This window comes from Triplophysa dalaica, chromosome 11 (assembly GCF_015846415.1).
Source record: "Triplophysa dalaica isolate WHDGS20190420 chromosome 11, ASM1584641v1, whole genome shotgun sequence".
In the NCBI taxonomy this organism is placed as follows: Eukaryota; Metazoa; Chordata; class Actinopteri; order Cypriniformes; family Nemacheilidae; genus Triplophysa; species Triplophysa dalaica.
This window is the reverse complement of record NC_079552.1, coordinates 2,499,642-2,516,175: the sequence shown is the minus strand read 5'-3', so window position 1 is coordinate 2,516,175 and position 16,534 is coordinate 2,499,642. Positions and strand designations below refer to the sequence as shown.

Sequence of the window (16,534 nt, the reverse complement as noted above, 5' to 3'; positions counted from 1 at the left end):
TAGCCACGGTTCATTCAAGGCAATGCACAGCTGTAACTTAAAGTACACACATCACAGATCATAAATTTTCCCATTTAGCCATGACCTTTAGCTATAGTATAGCACAGACTCTGCCTTAAATGCCCTTTTTGACTTTTAGGTAAGCAGTTCACGGACACTTTCGTGACTGCTGTATGTATGGAATTCAATAGTTATACTAACTATACCATAAAAAGCTCTGTAGCTCACTGATGCCATGTCTCATGAAGCTGAAGCCAGGTGCTTTGGCTTTTCATTCCATCTGGTTTGCAGAAGCACATCAGTTCATTCGTGTGGCTTCTGATCTGGAGTTTTCTTTAATCTTGAACTGTAAACTCAAGTTCATTACATCCTCCTAAATAGAACTTAATTATACAGACTGTATGAGCTGCGGATAGACTTCCTGTTAGTGGCACATCACACATGAACTGATTGTTTTGAACTTCATTCACTCTGTTAGCCGTCAACTCGAAATAGTTTTCCTCACGTTCATTGCTGGATGTTCAGCTCTATACGATGATTTTAAAGCAGCACATTGAAGAGATATTTCCCAGAATGTTCTCAATACCTTGTTTTTAAATCTCTGTTACAGTCATCTCAAATTAACTTTAGGGGCTATGATTTCATTGCACAATATCTGTCAAAATTCTTTGAGTTATGTCTGGTAAAAGCACATAGCAGCAGCTGGAACCACATATTATACAGCAAAATTAATAATTGTTTTTCAAATTTTCATGTTCTTCATTGCTTCTCATAATTCAAATTGTCTATTGATTTGTGTTTTTGTTCTTATATATATATTTGTACTTTAATGTATCTATTACTTTAATTGTCTCCGTATTTCGTTTGCTATGATGACCAGGAACCAAAGAGATAGGAACTCCTTATTAGGTCATTTAATTTCCTCCGGTCTGAAGTCCGTGACGCACTTCCTGTTTCAGAAAGAGAAAATGGCGTCAGGGACAGAGGTAAACAAACACGCGATATGAAATATACTTTAAATAGCAACTCAACTTGCATCTTTTTTATTGGTTTTGTTGATTCAATCATTATTGTTTGTGAAATGACAAATTTAGAGCAACAGTAAGCGCGAATGCTTTATAAATGATAATCTTATTCTCACGGCTAACAGTGCTAAGGTAACTATTACGTTACCTCATCACACAATACATTCAAAAGGTGTTGTGTCACTCATTTAAATAATACTTGACCCACTGTTCGGATCATAGTCAGCTGAGCATTTGAGCATGTTATGTTGATATGTTTTGTCACCTTTTGAATGAGATGTTGTGACCTGTTTGTGCAGGTTGTTGCTGCCAGCGGTGAAGAGGAGGTTACTGAGCCTTCAACGGGACAGAAGAGAGAGGAGAGGCTCAGGAAGTTCAGAGAGCTTCATTTTAAAAGGGTAAAACGATCAAATTTACATTAAGTCTGCGTCCAAACACCCCCACTTGCGAACTTGGCCACTCAGAGCGCGTGCACGCGACAGGAAGTAAGATCGTAGGTCTGTCTAATGTGTTAAAAACGCCAAAGTGCAGTGCCCTTAACCCACATTATCTTCAATACTGCTTCCGAGCGGACTAAGGCCCCGTTTACACTGCCAGTTAAATGTGACCCAATTCCAATGTGACACAGATCGGATGTGACCCATCATAGTGTAAACAGGAAAAAAAACGCATGCATTCGAATATTGCTAGATCAGTTTCAGGCCTCATTCATATGGGGAAATAAATCAGATATGTGTCAATGTGACTGACATGTAAACAGGCAGATCGGATTTTCTGAGGCATTGCGGTCTGTACGTAATTAAAACGTTGACAATTTGGTACTTGTCCACAGTTTTATGACGTGTGATGAGGAAGAAGAACTTGTGGATGCGGTTAAATCAAAGACATTAAACAATTGGATTTAACAATCAAAGCATATGCGCAGGCTGCAATGATGGCTCTTTTCCTCCGCTTCAAAATCAATTTAATATTTGGCGAACTTGTGTATCGTAGAGCTAAAATCAAGCACATTTTGCATTTGTCCATGGTGGCTAGAGAGTATTCTTGGCTCAATAACCCACGTTGACGCATGCGCAATGTTTCAAACGGTTTGGCAAGTTTAAGCATGTAAATCGGATATAGGAAACTAATCAGAATTGTGCAACAAGACCTGCAGTGTTAACTGGGCCTAAGTGTATCCCATCATGCATCACGTTCTGGATAAATCATGAGACTTTTTAGGTGTGTTCGAGCTCATGCTGCACCGCAAGAATGTGCAGCCGCCTGACAACAGCAATGCATTCTGGTCCGATCATTTGTCCGACTTTGATCGCGCTGATGCTGCCTTTCGATATAATTAGACATATCATCTCGTAATAAAATGTAGTTACACGCACTTTATTGGTATAAATCCAGAGTTATGAACTGCTTTTATCACATAATTAGAAACACCACATACATTAACATTATATGTTTGCACTTGCTTAGTGTGTCCCATCGGGTAAGAAATACTACATGATCACTTGGGCCAGAAACAAGAAATACGTCATGAAAAAGTCAATCGCAAAGACCGCAAGTGGGGTATTTGGATGCCGCCTTATTGTCATTGACAAAAGTGTTCAAGTAGTCGTGTGTGCATAGGGTGAATTCAGGTTGATTCGGACACTTTTATCACTGTCAATAAGTGTCCCAATCAACTTGAATTCACCTGAAGTCACAGCCGCAGTGCAGTTTAAAGAGTGACATTCATCATTCAAGAGTGGAATTATTCAATCATTTGAATTAGTGATTTTTATCTGGAGTTTGAGAACTGACTGTCAGTTTTTCTCAAATGTTCATGAACGTAAAACATACATTGTACTCACTTTAATGCTTTTGAGAAATGGAATGAGAAGTTATATATTGACATACTTTCGAAAGCGAGAATGATAGACACTTCATGAAGCCTTAGGGTAGATTAAAAGTGCAGTACATTGGGCTTGCAATAGGCATTGTCATGTGGTTGTCCTTTGGACAAGTAAACTTGTGATTAACTTGTCCGAGGACAATAACGACTTGTTCAAAGATAAAAAACTTTTTTTTAATTTGAATCCCGTGGGGCAAGTAAAATTCTCTCTTACTTGCCCATACAAAACATTCACTTGTCCTGGACAAGCATTAATGTCGAGCCCTGAGTATATATAAGTGCAGTTATATAGCCCAACAATAATCAATATGATATTTTTTTGTAGAATGAGGCTCGTAAACTGAACCATCAGGAGGTGGTGGAGGAGGACAAGAGACTGAAGCTGCCATCTAACTGGGAGGCCAAGAAAGCTCGTCTGGAGTATGAGCTCACTGTGGACCAGAAGAAGAAGGTACAGCACCTGAGTTGTGTTTGATTTCACTCATAGCTCAGAAAATACTCACTCAATACTTCAATACTTTTGCCGTTTAGAAAATGTGCACAGCCGTGGTTTTTAAAGGTCAGTTTAAGAGAGAAGAGTATTAGAAGCTTGTAAAGGCAGTGTGTGTGTGTATCAGGAATGTGCAGAGCGTGGGGAGGACTATGACCGCGTGAAGCTCCTGGAGATTAGTGCTGAAGATGCTGAGAGATGGGCAAGGAAGAAAAAGAAGAGGAACCCTGATCCAGGATTCTCAGGTAGGAACTGCTGGACTGAATTTGTTTGGCTGAAAGTGACAGTGATGATAATTATGTGCTGTTCATTTGTTTCTAATTTAAGTGTTTAATGTTTGTTAGTAATCTATGTCAGATTATTTATTTTAATATATTTCAAGTTTAAATATTTGTACCTTTTCCTTTATGATAATCCATAATAAAATGATTAATTAATGCTATGATACAAGGAAAAAATTATAAATCATTTTTAATTAATAAAATATTTGTTCTTGAATTTCTGGATTGTCCAAATAAAGATATAGCACATGTTTATTTTATTTTTTTATTCTATTTGATTACTCTACATACCTTCAGATCTTTGATCTACCATCCACCTCTTTTTTCAAATATGAAAGACTTATCATTGTTAATGTTAATGAGCAGCCTGATTGATCGTCTGCTTTCTATTGGCTGAGAGTAAGACGGAATATGTTGCCCATGTGTGACATTAAAGATGTGAAACTGAAAACATGCAGGGCTTGTGTTTCACGCCTGTTTAGCTTCGGTTCTGGTCATTATTATCATTTCCCTCTACTTCTCCCTTGAAGAGCTCTTTTCCCTTGCCGGACCCCCACTGCTTGATGTGTTTATTCATATGTGTGTGTGTGTGTGTGTGTGTGTGTGTAGGGTATGCTGAGGCCCAGTTGAGACAGTACCAGAGACTGACAAAGCAGATCAAGCCTGATATGGACAACTATGAGAAACAGAGAGAAGAGTGGTAAGATATTCATTATCCTTCACTGACTCTTTGAATTGGAAGGATTAAATTCATTATGGCTGCAGGATTGTGGCACCAGTGGAAAAATATAAGGGAATTTTAAATGGTAATTACAATACCTGGAAAAGGCATGGAAATTATTAACATTTTAAAAAGTGAAGTCTCTAAACTGAGTGAACATTTTTCTACGCTTAATAAAGGTCTCTTTGAAGCAAGAAGTGGTTATGTACTTCCAAACCCGTATGACTTTCCTCCTGTGGAACACAAAATGTGGTCTTCATATAATGAAAGTCAGTGAGGTCGGACTTCAGTAATCAAAGTCAAACTCTTATAACAGTCAGGAGAACCGTGGACTAGCCGTTTAATGTTAATATCTCAGAAGGTAGCATTTCTGATCTTAACTGATTGATTTACACAACTCTTGTCTATCTGCTTTCAGCGGTGAAGATTTCCATCCCACACCAAATAGTCTGATTCACGGCACTCACGTCCCTTCTAAAGTGAGCATCGACCGTATGGTGGAGGACGTTGAGAAACAGTAAGTGTGTGTTTACATGTGGCATCTATAAGATTTCTGAACTCTCCACCACTTGAGTTAAGCAGACAGCACAACCGAAAGCACCTGACCGACAGGTTCTGACACCGTGTGTTTATTATCATATCAATCCTTGTCTTTTCTTTCACACTTCTGTCGTTCTCCATCAGAATATGAAATGCTTTCACCCGGTCTGTTTGTTTGAGATCTGGGAGTTGTGTGTGTTTCTTGGTCCAGATGTGTTTGCGCTGTTGCGTGCCTGCGTGTTGAAGAGGATTTGTTTATGTGTGAGATGGCATTCTTCTGTTGCGGAGGAGTTGCTTTAAGCTTCTGAGAGACATTAGACAGGGTCACGGCTGCCAGATCATGACGCACACACACACTTTGAAGATCTTTGAAGAAACGTCTGTGTTTGCGCGGGAGGGAGGGATGTTTAGGAGTTTCAGAATCTCTTTGATGGAGTTTAAAAACTGACATTGTTACAGTATCAAAAATCTGCTGTAAGAAATGAATAGCTTTAAAGCAAGCTAGGCCAATAGATATCTCCTCTGTATTCTCTGATTTTGCTGCAAATTAACTTTGGGAATATCGTGGTTTTTACAGCAATTCAATTACAAGATTGTTTTTATGATTTTTTTTTTCCCCCTTGTCGTTTAATATCTTCAGTTAAACATGAGTGTTAGTAAGGTTAAGTAAACTGATTCAAATGTTTGTGCAAAACTTGATGATTCCTGTTATTTCAGCATTATTCAAGAGCATCTTGTACACTTCAAGAGAAGGAGGAAAATCTGGACTTTCATACAGTTGAACACGGTCAATGTCAGATCTGCCTTATATTAGAGACCTAGAAATGCAGAGTTCTGTGTCAATCTTCATTTTGCTACTTTTGTGGAAAACAGTGTGACAAACAATTTCTAGATTCGTGTGAACTAGATTTTTACAGTTTTTCTGCCCGCAGTTATTTGAAATGAATGCTTGATGTTTTTAGGCCATTTCAGCACAAAGACCTAAATATCAAATTATTGATATTGTCAAAGGCTTAAAATGTATATTAGAGGATTATTAAGAGTGAAGTCTGGCTGTGCATAAACATGTTATTTCGTGTGTTTGTTTTTTAGGATTGAAAAGCGCTCAAAATACAGTCGCCGCCGTGCCTACAACGATGATTCCGACATCGATTATATCAACGAGAGGAACGCCAAGTTCAACAAGAAGGCCGAGCGGTTCTACGGCAAATACACAGCAGAGATCAAACAGAACCTGGAGAGAGGAACAGCCGTGTAACTAAGGAAACTGTTGCTATGAATGTCGCTTTTCCATCTGCCAAACAACCATACAGAAGTCATAAACAAATGTTCTCTGTTGTGGACAAACCTATTGAAGAGGAGTAAATTGAAATACATTTTTTGTCTTATGCTATCGTTGAAAGTTTTATTATTGATATGAATACTTTTACCTGCAATGCTAAAGTGGACATTTTCTGTCAGTGTTTCTGCTTTTGTGTGTCTAAATTCATTCAGTTTCCACAGTAGTTGACTAGTAGTTAAATAAAAACAATTTCATACCACAATTCATTGTAGTTTGGGATTTAACTTTATATGACAGATGTTTTTCTTACTATACTATACTCCACAGCTGTGAAGTTGCTCCTGTAGTTTAGTGATAATGATTTGAGATAGTAAATAAGGTGTGTTCTGCACCAAAACTAAAAAAATACATTGCGATTTCCTTATGTTTGTGAGTAAGAGACTGTGATTAAGCAAGAAAAAAGGGTGAATCCTGAGAATTAAACGTGATTGTTTATCTTTTGGCGGAATTATCGTGTTGGGAAAATGCGTGGCAGAAATTCAGTTATTGTATCTTCATCATCGGACGCCAGGTCTTGTTGCCCTCAAGCGTTGAGACATAAGAGACATTGTGACCTGAGCCGACTTTAAAGTAGATCAGAGATCATTCTAGATCTTCTAGCTGTCATTTATCTCTGCTTGGGAACAAATCTCTTATGAAACAACTTTCAAATGTGGTGTAGATGAGTAAATGGTTTATCATTTTCCACTCAGGTCATTTAAAGGAAGTTTACAAAAGTAACTTTATGGTCTTTTTTTTACAGCTCCTCTATGCGTTTGAATATTCTCTGATGGGAAACTGTACCACAGTGGGCACATTACCTGTGGGTCATTAAGCAAAAGAGACCACGTAAATCAAACCCTTTGATATTGGAGCCGCTCGAGTCAAGCTCTTGTGTGCCGGTTCTTCATACGGACAAAACCCAAAAGCCCTTTTTGCTAATAAAGAGAAAGGCTTCCATTGAGAACACGAGCTGAGAAGGAATGCCATTCAACAGTTTTTCCTAAAATACACACGCCACAATCCATAACTGCTGTAGTCATGAATGAAATACCGCTCTGGGTGTTTTTTACTGGTAGGGAAGAGTGACAAACATCTGCCAAAGACACATCTTGTCCGACTAATGCTTGTTTCCAATCCCAATGGCCTTACAAATAGTTGAACAATATCTCAAACCTGGTTACTTGCAGAAGAACGTTCTGTTGAGGAACAAAAGAAAACCACAGATTTTATCAGTTACAATTTGGCTCTATAGGTTTAAACATCAAGGCCGTCAAAAAAAACTTTAAAATGTATTTTGATGTTCTTGACCTTCATCTGCAGAACACATCAAAAGATATTTCGAAGAACGTTGATAACCGAACAACATTGAACCCCATTGATTTCCATTGTATGATCACAAAGCTACAGAGGAATTTCTCAAAATATCTTCTTTTGTGTTTCAAAGAAGACTTATATACAGATTTCGTACCACATGGTGTGAATAAATGTTTGTTTTTGGACGGGAAGATTTTTGTTTAGTTAAATGATAACATAAAGGAATAGTATATTTAGTATAAACATGTGTCATTTAAAGAATCAGTGTTATAATTGTTTATAGTTAAATATATAAAACCATTGCTGTAATTTTGTGACGTGTCTGCATCTTGATAATTGATATAGCCTATTGTATTTTAATTGTGCCGATATTAGAAAGTTTCATGTTAACAGTGAACGTTTAGGAAAAATGGAGATTTAGAGATTATCGTCATGTGATGAGCTCAAACCACCGCCTGGCATCCGGAGCATCACAGACATCAAATTAAACATCAAATAGATTTTTGCCTGTGAGCGGTTACATGTGCCAATTTTCTCAAGCTGTAATGAAAAGACGTCTTGTGTGTGGTAAACAATGTCTTTCTTTATCACATGTTTTTTTTTCACTGTGGATTTCTTTTTTTAGTCTTCAGGATTTCTCTGTGGCTGTGCCAGGCTCTCCAGACGTGGGCCTCTGGTGTCTCTCATTGGCGAACAGCTGGAGCATTAAGATGGGCTCTGGAAAATGTGTTTGAATAGAAAAGAGACCTGCACTCATGCGTGTGCGTGCACTTTTGATATTAGTATAGTCCTCTCCATATACCAGGTGTTATGTGTAAATGTTGTGGCCAACCCTCAGACCAGGCGAGGATATCTGATCTGAGATCAGGAAAACCTGTTGGATCAATAATCCCGGTGCTGGTTTGAATATTGCATCATTTCAGAATATGATGAAGTTTCACTAAGGCCCAGAGATTCTACAGGGTTAGTAATGAAAATCTTAAAGGGATAGTTCACCCACAAATGAAAAGTCATCAAAAGTCAACATTCAAACACCCTTGTGTCATTTTAAACCTGTACGACTGACTTTCTTTCTTTAAATCTTTAAATCAAAAATGGGTGTTACAGTGTTACAGAAATACACCTACAAAATGAATTTAAATGTATATTGGCCAAAGATCCTCCAGAATGGTAACATCTCTCTCTGGGCTGCAAAAACAATCTTCATCGGAATCTGTGGTAGGATTACACAACACAGTCACAATCATTACTGCCAGTGAGATTATAAAATGTTTCTCATTCTTTTTATATGTGATAAGGACGGAGAAAAGACAGTAAATCTTCATTGTCAAGATTAGAGGAGTTTTCATTTTGAGGTAAACTATCCCTTTAACACGTTTCGTGTGAATGGTACCCTTACACAACTTGAAATATCATTTATGCTCATATATTCAAGTATATATATATATATATATATATAGGGATAGTTATTTTAAAATTCAACCCTGTAAGACTAACTTGGCAAAATGTTGTGATTTCACAAAAAGTGCAGCAGCAGAACAACAGACGTTTTGGCACGACCTCTGAATAGATGCTTAAAACAGAGAAAAAAGTCTATTGGAGCGTAAACAAAGACCTTTACTTGTGCCCAAGCCAAACCAACCTCTGTAGACAGCATCTCATGATCAATACAACGACTAGATCATGTAACGTCTTATTACACAGCTGTTTGTAATTCTTTAAAACCATCAAACGCCTGAGAGAAGCACATGGACAAGAATGAGCAAGGTGTCATTACTGAGATGAGAAGAAATATTCTTTAGTCTTAAAACAGCATGTTGGCAGATCACACCAAACATCAGAATTAGGAGGTGATTCTTCATTCCAGAGCTGAGAGATAGATTAACTCATCTAGTGTTTGATTTTTAAAACAACCAGCAGGCGAATACATTTCATATTCAATTTTATTTACATTAATTTTTTAAATGTAAGAAATTTCAAGCTTGTAAATCTGGTTTGTAGTAACTTGTAAAATTTGTATATGTTCTACACAAGCTTGTAATACATTGCTGTTTGCCAGTCTGACTGAGACAGTGAGACAGCGCCACCAAGAGTACAGACACTAAAGACCAGCTCAAAATAGAAAAACCTTTGGAAATTCTTTCAGTGGGGTTTGTTACAACTGGATTTTTGCATTTAACAATCCATGTTCAATCATTTGAATGTATTATTTTCATATCACACTCAATTTTTATGGTTTTTATTGCCATTATGATAATATTTTCAGATGTGAAACGTTCACATCAAGGTTCATGAGATTCAACCACCTTTTAAAAAATTATTGAAACCCTCAAACTTGTGACATTTTGCTTTTTGAATGTAATATTTTATTGTTACACTGATCTGCTTGTCGTTTTTATCACAATTATAATATTTTTTTCAATGTGAAATGTTTACTTCAAGGTTTCATGAGTTTAACACAATTGTCAAAAATGTATCAATTGAAACCCCTCAAATTTGCTGGTTTTGTTCAAGTTTATGAATTCTATACCTAATGTCGTGATTAATGATCTGGGTATGGCACAAATGTAGCAATTTAAAAAGTATTTTTCATCAAAAATGTATTAGATCAAATTTTAAGTTGTATTGTACCCGTTTCAAGGAAACGTCGTTACACAGCCACAATGAAGAGCACACACAACCAAGATTATTTTGTGTTCTTTATTTAGAATATCCACAGCGCAAACCCCAAAACACAATATTTACACAATTTCCCACCTGTTTGACATCCTGTTGCCTTCTTCCAACAAAACCCACTTTATATCTGAAAGAAAACATTTATCATGAATTCAGTTTCTTCCCATTCCCTCCCCCCACCCCAGTGATAACTACACAAACTATATACAATATTTACAGTCTTTTAACACCACTGTTCTATTGGTTTCAGTGTTTGCCTTTAGATGATTTGCCGATGGGGATCCACCGGCCATACGGCTTCCTGTCACCCACACTGTCAGCTCTTGATGTTACCTTACTGTCATTGAGCATTGGACTGTTTGAAGGTTTGGCGACAGTATTCTGTGAACAGAACGAGGTAAAATATACATTTAATATATTCATTTTTTAGTTTATCCATACATTCATTAAGTTTGACTAATGTTTCTTAACAACTTACATTGATGTTGAAGGTAAGTGGCTTTGTTTTGGGTGATGCGTGAGAAGTCCCTTCACCACTATCATCATCATGGTTTACCTAGAAAGAAGACAAGGAGGAAAAAGGTGATATTAATAACACTGTCAATTTAATGTAAAGCTCACTGGCTAGCACATTGCTTCAGCTTTAAGTTAAACTGCACTCAAGACTGTAATTGAGATACATACTGAAGAGAGTCTAGCATCTGTATTACAAATTCTGACCTGCTGTTGAGTGTTAAAGGACATTAACACTCAAATACGTTTTGTTTTTTTCAATTTGCTATGAGACTACAAGTTTAGTATGCGTCACAAGAGAAAATGAAAACGCTTTTAGAAAACCTTTGTTCACACTGCACCTAACTTTTACTGTCAGTAAACCCACAAAGGAAAAAAGCACAACCCAAATTAGGGAAAAATATTCGACTGAAATGATTTCGAACCACATAAGTTTGATGTGCCTAAATAATCAGATTTCTGCTGCCCGTCTGAACACAGTAAAAGAGGAAAAAACTAGGCTGAGCGAAATAATGAAATTGTGTTTCCAAACCCCATCCATCATGAGTGGAGTAAGCTCTCTCTGGTCTTCACAAACACTGAACAGAGGAAAACTGGTAAATTATCAAACAAACCAGTTCAACCATCAGCAAACATGCCTGCCATTCTAACAGTTGTACAGTATATGTATTGTATGGAAGTGGCTGATCTTCTGGATGAATCAGAAACATTGGTTTTATATTACTGTTAAAAGTGTTTTTTCAGTTTTTCAACACAATTCTACCACTGACATGGCATTTACTTAACCTTTGCAGTTGTGAATTTAAGACTTAAAGTTGGTGTCTTTCAAGTCATGTGACCACCCCCTCTTTCCCTCTTTGTCCAAAGGGTGAAGGAGTTCAGCTCTACAGGAACAGAAACGATACAAACAAAAGATATGAAGCTAATGCCGCCCCTCGTCACAGTGAGAGGATTAATGACCACGTTCTTGCACAAACACACACACTCACACTCTCCAACACACAGTAGTACATACTCTTCAGCGTGCACTGTTACCTAATCCGGATACGAGCTGTTCATCATTCCATTAAATCCATCAGGCAAAATCATTCACGTCTGAGGAGACAGATTACATGTAACCCAAATTGGACGCATTCATACTTAAGTTGCGTTTCATTGAGTTAGTCAACGTCCCCAGATTCCACTTAATGGATAGGTGAGAACTGTATTCTACAAATTAACTGGAACAATGTATAGAGCTCAAGATGTTCATGCAAATATAATTCAACTTTAACCTGCATTCATGTCAAGTTCTGGAGATCTGATGGCAGCCAGGTGCATGTGCGAGTCTCACCTGTGCTGGTTTTGAGTCATCTCTGAACCTTTTCTCTTGAACTGATGAAGATCTCTTCTCTTCTTGCTCCTCCAACTCTTTCAAGCTCGCTGGCAGCTCCAAGTTTTGCACTCCCAGAATCCTTGCAGCATTTGTTTTAGCAACATCCAATAGATACTTTTTCTCTACGATATTAAAACACCAATTAGTTAAATACCATAGCTGGACATGCAAAAGATTCTTAAGACATTAAATGAAAAAAAATGAAGGTCAGAAAACTTTCACATGTGAGTGCACAGATTCTGCTTCTCTGAAGTCTTACCTGCTTGACTGAGACGGATGGCAGTGCGTTCCTGGCTCCGGGAGCGGCTCCTGTGAGATCTGTACCTGTAGGGCGAGGGGGAAAACCGGCACCGATTCCTACCCACAAATCTACCACCCCTCCGATGGACAGGAGAGCGGGATGACCGGCGGGAGTAGCCGTAGGGACTTGGAGAGCGACTGCGGGAGCTGGAGCGACTGCGCTGTCGATAGCGTCTGCGACCAGATGATCGTTCTGGGGACGGGCTGTAGGAGCGGGAGTGAGCACGGTAACGGCGTGGGGGAGAATAGTGGCAGTGGCGGCAGCGTGAGTGGCTGGAAACCCGGTGGCAGCGTGGGTGAGAGCGAGAACGGGAGCGAGAACGGGAGCGTGAGGAAGAAGACGATGAGGATGGTGATCTGCGACGCCCCCGTGATGACCTCCGTGACCTGCCGGAGGAATGGCTCCCTCTGCTGCTGGAGGTGGAGCTGTCACTGCTGCTGCTGGAGCAAGAGGAGCTGCGAGCTAATGGAGCTTTCTGATCAAAGATGAGCTTCACACTGGGGCTTGCCTCCACCTTCATGATCAAACCTACATAAAAACACAACCAACAAACACATCAAATAACAAACACTGTCACAAAGATTGTGGTTTTTGTTATTGAAAATGCAATACAAAACAAAGTGGACAAAAACATAAGAAAACATTTATGAACAGTAGTAGCTGCAGAGCATATTTTTACTAATTATTATTATTATTACTTAACAAAATGTTGGTGCAAATATAACAAATAGATATCAGCTTTTATTGAAAATGTGCGGAAATAGATGTAGGTCAGCTGACGTAACGGAGACCCCGCCTCCTCTCCTCAAATTACACAAGCGTCTCTAGAACATTCCACAGAACAACAGTTAACTGGCAGTGGCAATATCTGACCAAAGCCATCAAATAACACAAAATGTCAAACAACGTATTCAAGATTTGTATCCTAAAAGGTTAACTTTTCAATATTTGGTCTTAATTTCTTAAATTCCCAGAGCATTTCTCGCCGTTGACTAATTTTCGTTTTATAGAGAAATACAATTGATTAACGTTCAATTAATTTCAGACAGTTTATTAACCGTTCAAATAAATAAATTAAACAAAAGTAACAATTAACTTACCGTCACTGACTTGATCCAACTGCACCAAAGTGATGAAAAATGCGAGGAAACGCTCGACAATCCTCGAACGAATTTGACCCAGAAACCAATTTACTTCACCGCAAAAAATCTAAATACACTGTTTTCCACCGAAAGGGGTGTTTATTTGCTTGAAAATATGCAGTTAGTTAAGAGATGGCTTCTTAAAGAAGATTTTTGTATGACCAACGGCGATCTGAAGCGAACCTACGCGTCTCACGAACGTTACGTTATGGCCGAAACCTGCGCAGGCGCAGACTGTTAAATAAAACTACTGCTGACGTCATCAAACCATCTAGAACATTCCTCATATGAACACTGACAAAAAACAATCGGATATTTTATTTAAATATAAAGTTCCTGTCAAATATATATAAATTATTAAATCTATTTTCAAGTGAATGTTGTTTCATGTCCACAACTAAACAAAGAAAGTTCTCCCTACCATCAAGGTGACTTAATCTTTAATCATTTCATTCAGTAATTTTACCTAATCGCTTTATTCATAATCGACACCCACGATCAATGAAACCAAAGCATTTAAACATATTTACCACTTTATTTGCTTATTTAAACACTTTGTTAGACAATACCGAGGACACGAATGTGTAGATTTCACTCTGGCCACCAGCAAACACCCTTTACACAATAAGTCTCCGTGCGTGAGCTGCATGATTTTGCATTTTTCCCTACAGATAAAAGACGAATTTCTTGTTCTGGATTTAGACGGAAGATAGATCCTAATCGTTGCATTTCAAAATGGTTGTTGAGAACCTGCTCCCGGCTAACTTTGGCTATGCAATCTTTGTGTATATGTATAGTTTCATCATGTTGATGTATCTCGGGATTAAAGTTGGTGGTGCGAGGAAGAAATTTGGCATAAAGGTGCTGTAACTCTTCAAATGCAGTGCATGATGTTATAATTTTGGATGGAATCTCAGCTGGTTTTTAATGCTTTATTAATGTGTGTTGTTTGTTCGCATGTTGTGTTTAGTATCCCACCATGTACAGCGATAAGGAACAAATATTCAACTGTGTCCAAAGAGCCCATCAGAACACGCTCGAGGTGTATCCACAGTGGCTTGTGTTCCAGACCATCGCTGCACTGGAGTATCCTGTGAGTACAACTTTCCTGGAAATATTACCTGGATTTTTACCTTCTTGCCTCATTTTCAATTAAGACATTTATTAAATGGTGATTCTGTAACATCAGAAATTGTATAATAGTCTCTGTGAGTCACGCACTGTATACAACAATCTTGTAACGTCACTGGCTTAAATGGTAAACAGCTGATGATTCATAATATTTGTTTCTCTAATGTCCTTCCTATGGTGTTATTTATTATTTTGCTCAACTTTTTGAAGATTTTTAAGACAGTTCATAGTGGGCTGTCAAACTACAGGAATTAAAAAAAAGTTCTCTGCAGAAAATAAATTTTATACAAAAGTAGACGTTTTAACGATGAGATATTTACATCCTGCATGCAAGTGTGTGGGCATTGTAAATTAAAAGTATGTCTATGACATGGCGAATAAAATGAAAAAAGCATACAGGCTTTGAATGGTATGTAGGAAGATGACAATAAAGTGACTGAATTGTTTTTCGGTAAACAATTCCTTTAAAGAAATGGGCTTTTATGAAGAAAAAAGAGCCAATACTGTACATATTCTTAAATACCCTTTATCCAACTTAACCCTAACTTGCACTTTAATCTCCCACGTCAGGTTGTTGCCTCTGTGTTAGGGGTCATCTGGGTGACAAGCAGGTTCTCTTATGCCTGGGGTTACTATACAGGCGGTAAGTTCATTTGTACACATTGAATACTTTAGCTTTTTAAACTTTGATGGCGAGTAAGCGCGAATCAATATAACTATATTATGAATTTTATACCGTCACGTTTAAAGCATGTCACCACTATTTTTTTCAAATTTTTATAACCATGTGGCAACAGTAATAACCGCTCATTAAATTATTTCCTCTTTCGAAGTGACACAAACCAGTAGATTACATATTAATGACAAATGAGTTCAAAGTCAGTGCAAAAACGGCATCACATAATTATAGAGTGAAGAAGTAAGCACTGTAAAACTTAGATGGTTTAGATGAAAATTGTTGTTAATTGAATAAGCCACATTTAAAGCCATTGTAAAACTGCTAAAATGTCCAGAGTGTGGCACTACCGATATATATGTGTTTATATCTTTATATCTTTCTCTGTGTCAGACCCCGCTAAGAGAATGTATGGTGCATATGGATACATCGGGCTGTTTGGAGTCATAATTCTCTCCATCTCTGTGGCTCTTACGCTGCTTGGAGTCTTTTAAACGCACTCATCACCAAGAAAAAACACATATAACCTAAACTTGACGCATATAGTGTAGATTTCAATGTTTTATTATCATTAAACTTTTCTATCGTTTTCAAAATTGCATTGTTTTCTGTCTTGTAATTTTACATATTGTTGAATATGTAAACAATTTTTTTTAACTGTTTGGTGTTTGGAGATTTTCATGTACACATGCTGTTGTCTTTTCTTGCTTTCCCATGTCATTTTTGCAATGAATTTAGATATACAATAAAATTTGTGAGATTTTAATAAGCCTTATGTGTGCTTGCAAGTGCCTCATAAACATTCACTTGAGTTGTGTGTCAAGCTCTGTCCTGCATTTCTGATCTCATTTTGATAACCGCAATGGATATTTCAAAGCACACAGAACTGGGATTTATGTAAATAAATTTATTTTAAAGTGGCTTATGCCAGATTTTAGGACAAGCTGTGGGGTTAAATTATTTTTCAACAATGTTTCTAGTGATTTTAGACACTATCTAAAGAGTCCACCCTTGAGTGTATGATATTCTTTCCCTTCCATTAGGCGTCCTCCTTTTATAAATGGCATTAGTCTGTTATTTTATTGACCGCGTCATCATACGATTTAAGGTATCATAAATGTCCGTAGCACAAATGTACAG

At 37.7% G+C, this 16,534-nt stretch overlaps 3 protein-coding genes across 4 annotated transcripts; 2 read left to right on the top strand and 1 right to left on the bottom strand.

The window, feature by feature from the left end:
- The first annotated feature begins 888 nt into the window (after window positions 1-888).
- Window positions 889-6,486, top strand: syf2 (SYF2 pre-mRNA-splicing factor). Its single transcript, XM_056760004.1, has 7 exons — window positions 889-986; window positions 1,325-1,423; window positions 3,236-3,361; window positions 3,528-3,645; window positions 4,291-4,381; window positions 4,821-4,919; window positions 6,035-6,486. Exons 1-7 carry the CDS (start codon window positions 969-971, stop codon window positions 6,198-6,200), a joined length of 717 nt encoding a protein of 238 aa, XP_056615982.1. The 5' UTR covers window positions 889-968; the 3' UTR covers window positions 6,201-6,486.
- A 3,779-nt stretch (window positions 6,487-10,265) lies between these two features.
- Window positions 10,266-13,811, bottom strand: rsrp1 (arginine/serine-rich protein 1). Of its 2 annotated transcripts, XM_056761122.1 has the most exons (6): window positions 13,546-13,811; window positions 12,404-12,973; window positions 12,103-12,266; window positions 10,735-10,812; window positions 10,474-10,637; window positions 10,266-10,383 (listed from the first exon to the last, which is right to left on the bottom strand). In XM_056761122.1, exons 2-5 carry the CDS (start codon window positions 12,963-12,965, stop codon window positions 10,503-10,505), a joined length of 939 nt encoding a protein of 312 aa, XP_056617100.1. In that variant the 5' UTR covers window positions 12,966-12,973; window positions 13,546-13,811; the 3' UTR covers window positions 10,266-10,383; window positions 10,474-10,502. The 2 variants fall into 2 exon arrangements, 1 of the variants encoding a protein (XP_056617100.1); XR_008908360.1 differs by lacking the exons at window positions 10,266-10,383; window positions 10,474-10,637; window positions 10,735-10,812 and adding an exon at window positions 11,353-11,653 and having other exon boundaries at window positions 11,805-12,266; window positions 13,546-13,809.
- Window positions 13,812-14,173: 362 nt separating this feature from the next.
- Window positions 14,174-16,205, top strand: mgst3b (microsomal glutathione S-transferase 3b). The gene is made up of 4 exons (XM_056761123.1): window positions 14,174-14,448; window positions 14,558-14,680; window positions 15,289-15,361; window positions 15,788-16,205. Exons 1-4 carry the CDS (start codon window positions 14,323-14,325, stop codon window positions 15,886-15,888), a joined length of 423 nt encoding a protein of 140 aa, XP_056617101.1. The 5' UTR covers window positions 14,174-14,322; the 3' UTR covers window positions 15,889-16,205.
- Window positions 16,206-16,534: the final 329 nt, after the last annotated feature.

Excerpts from the sequence above, each read along its gene's own strand:
- syf2 (XM_056760004.1), top strand. Across the intron at positions 3,362-3,527 it reads CTGTGGACCAGAAGAAGAAG|GAATGTGCAGAGCGTGGGGA; the intron begins GTACAGCACCTG and ends TGTGTGTATCAG. Across the intron at positions 4,382-4,820 it reads GAGAAACAGAGAGAAGAGTG|CGGTGAAGATTTCCATCCCA; the intron begins GTAAGATATTCA and ends ATCTGCTTTCAG.
- rsrp1 (XM_056761122.1), bottom strand. The coding sequence starts at position 12,965 with ATGAAGGTGGAGGCAAGCCCCAGTGTGAAGCTCATCTTTGATCAGAAA. Across the intron at positions 12,267-12,403 it reads CATCCGTCTCAGTCAAGCAG|AGAAAAAGTATCTATTGGAT; the intron begins GTAAGACTTCAG and ends TTAATATCGTAG. Across the intron at positions 10,813-12,102 it reads ATGACTCAAAACCAGCACAG|GTAAACCATGATGATGATAG; the intron begins GTGAGACTCGCA and ends TCTTCTTTCTAG.
- mgst3b (XM_056761123.1), top strand. The coding sequence starts at position 14,323 with ATGGTTGTTGAGAACCTGCTCCCGGCTAACTTTGGCTATGCAATCTTT. Across the intron at positions 14,449-14,557 it reads GGAAGAAATTTGGCATAAAG|TATCCCACCATGTACAGCGA; the intron begins GTGCTGTAACTC and ends TGTTGTGTTTAG. Across the intron at positions 15,362-15,787 it reads CTGGGGTTACTATACAGGCG|ACCCCGCTAAGAGAATGTAT; the intron begins GTAAGTTCATTT and ends TCTCTGTGTCAG.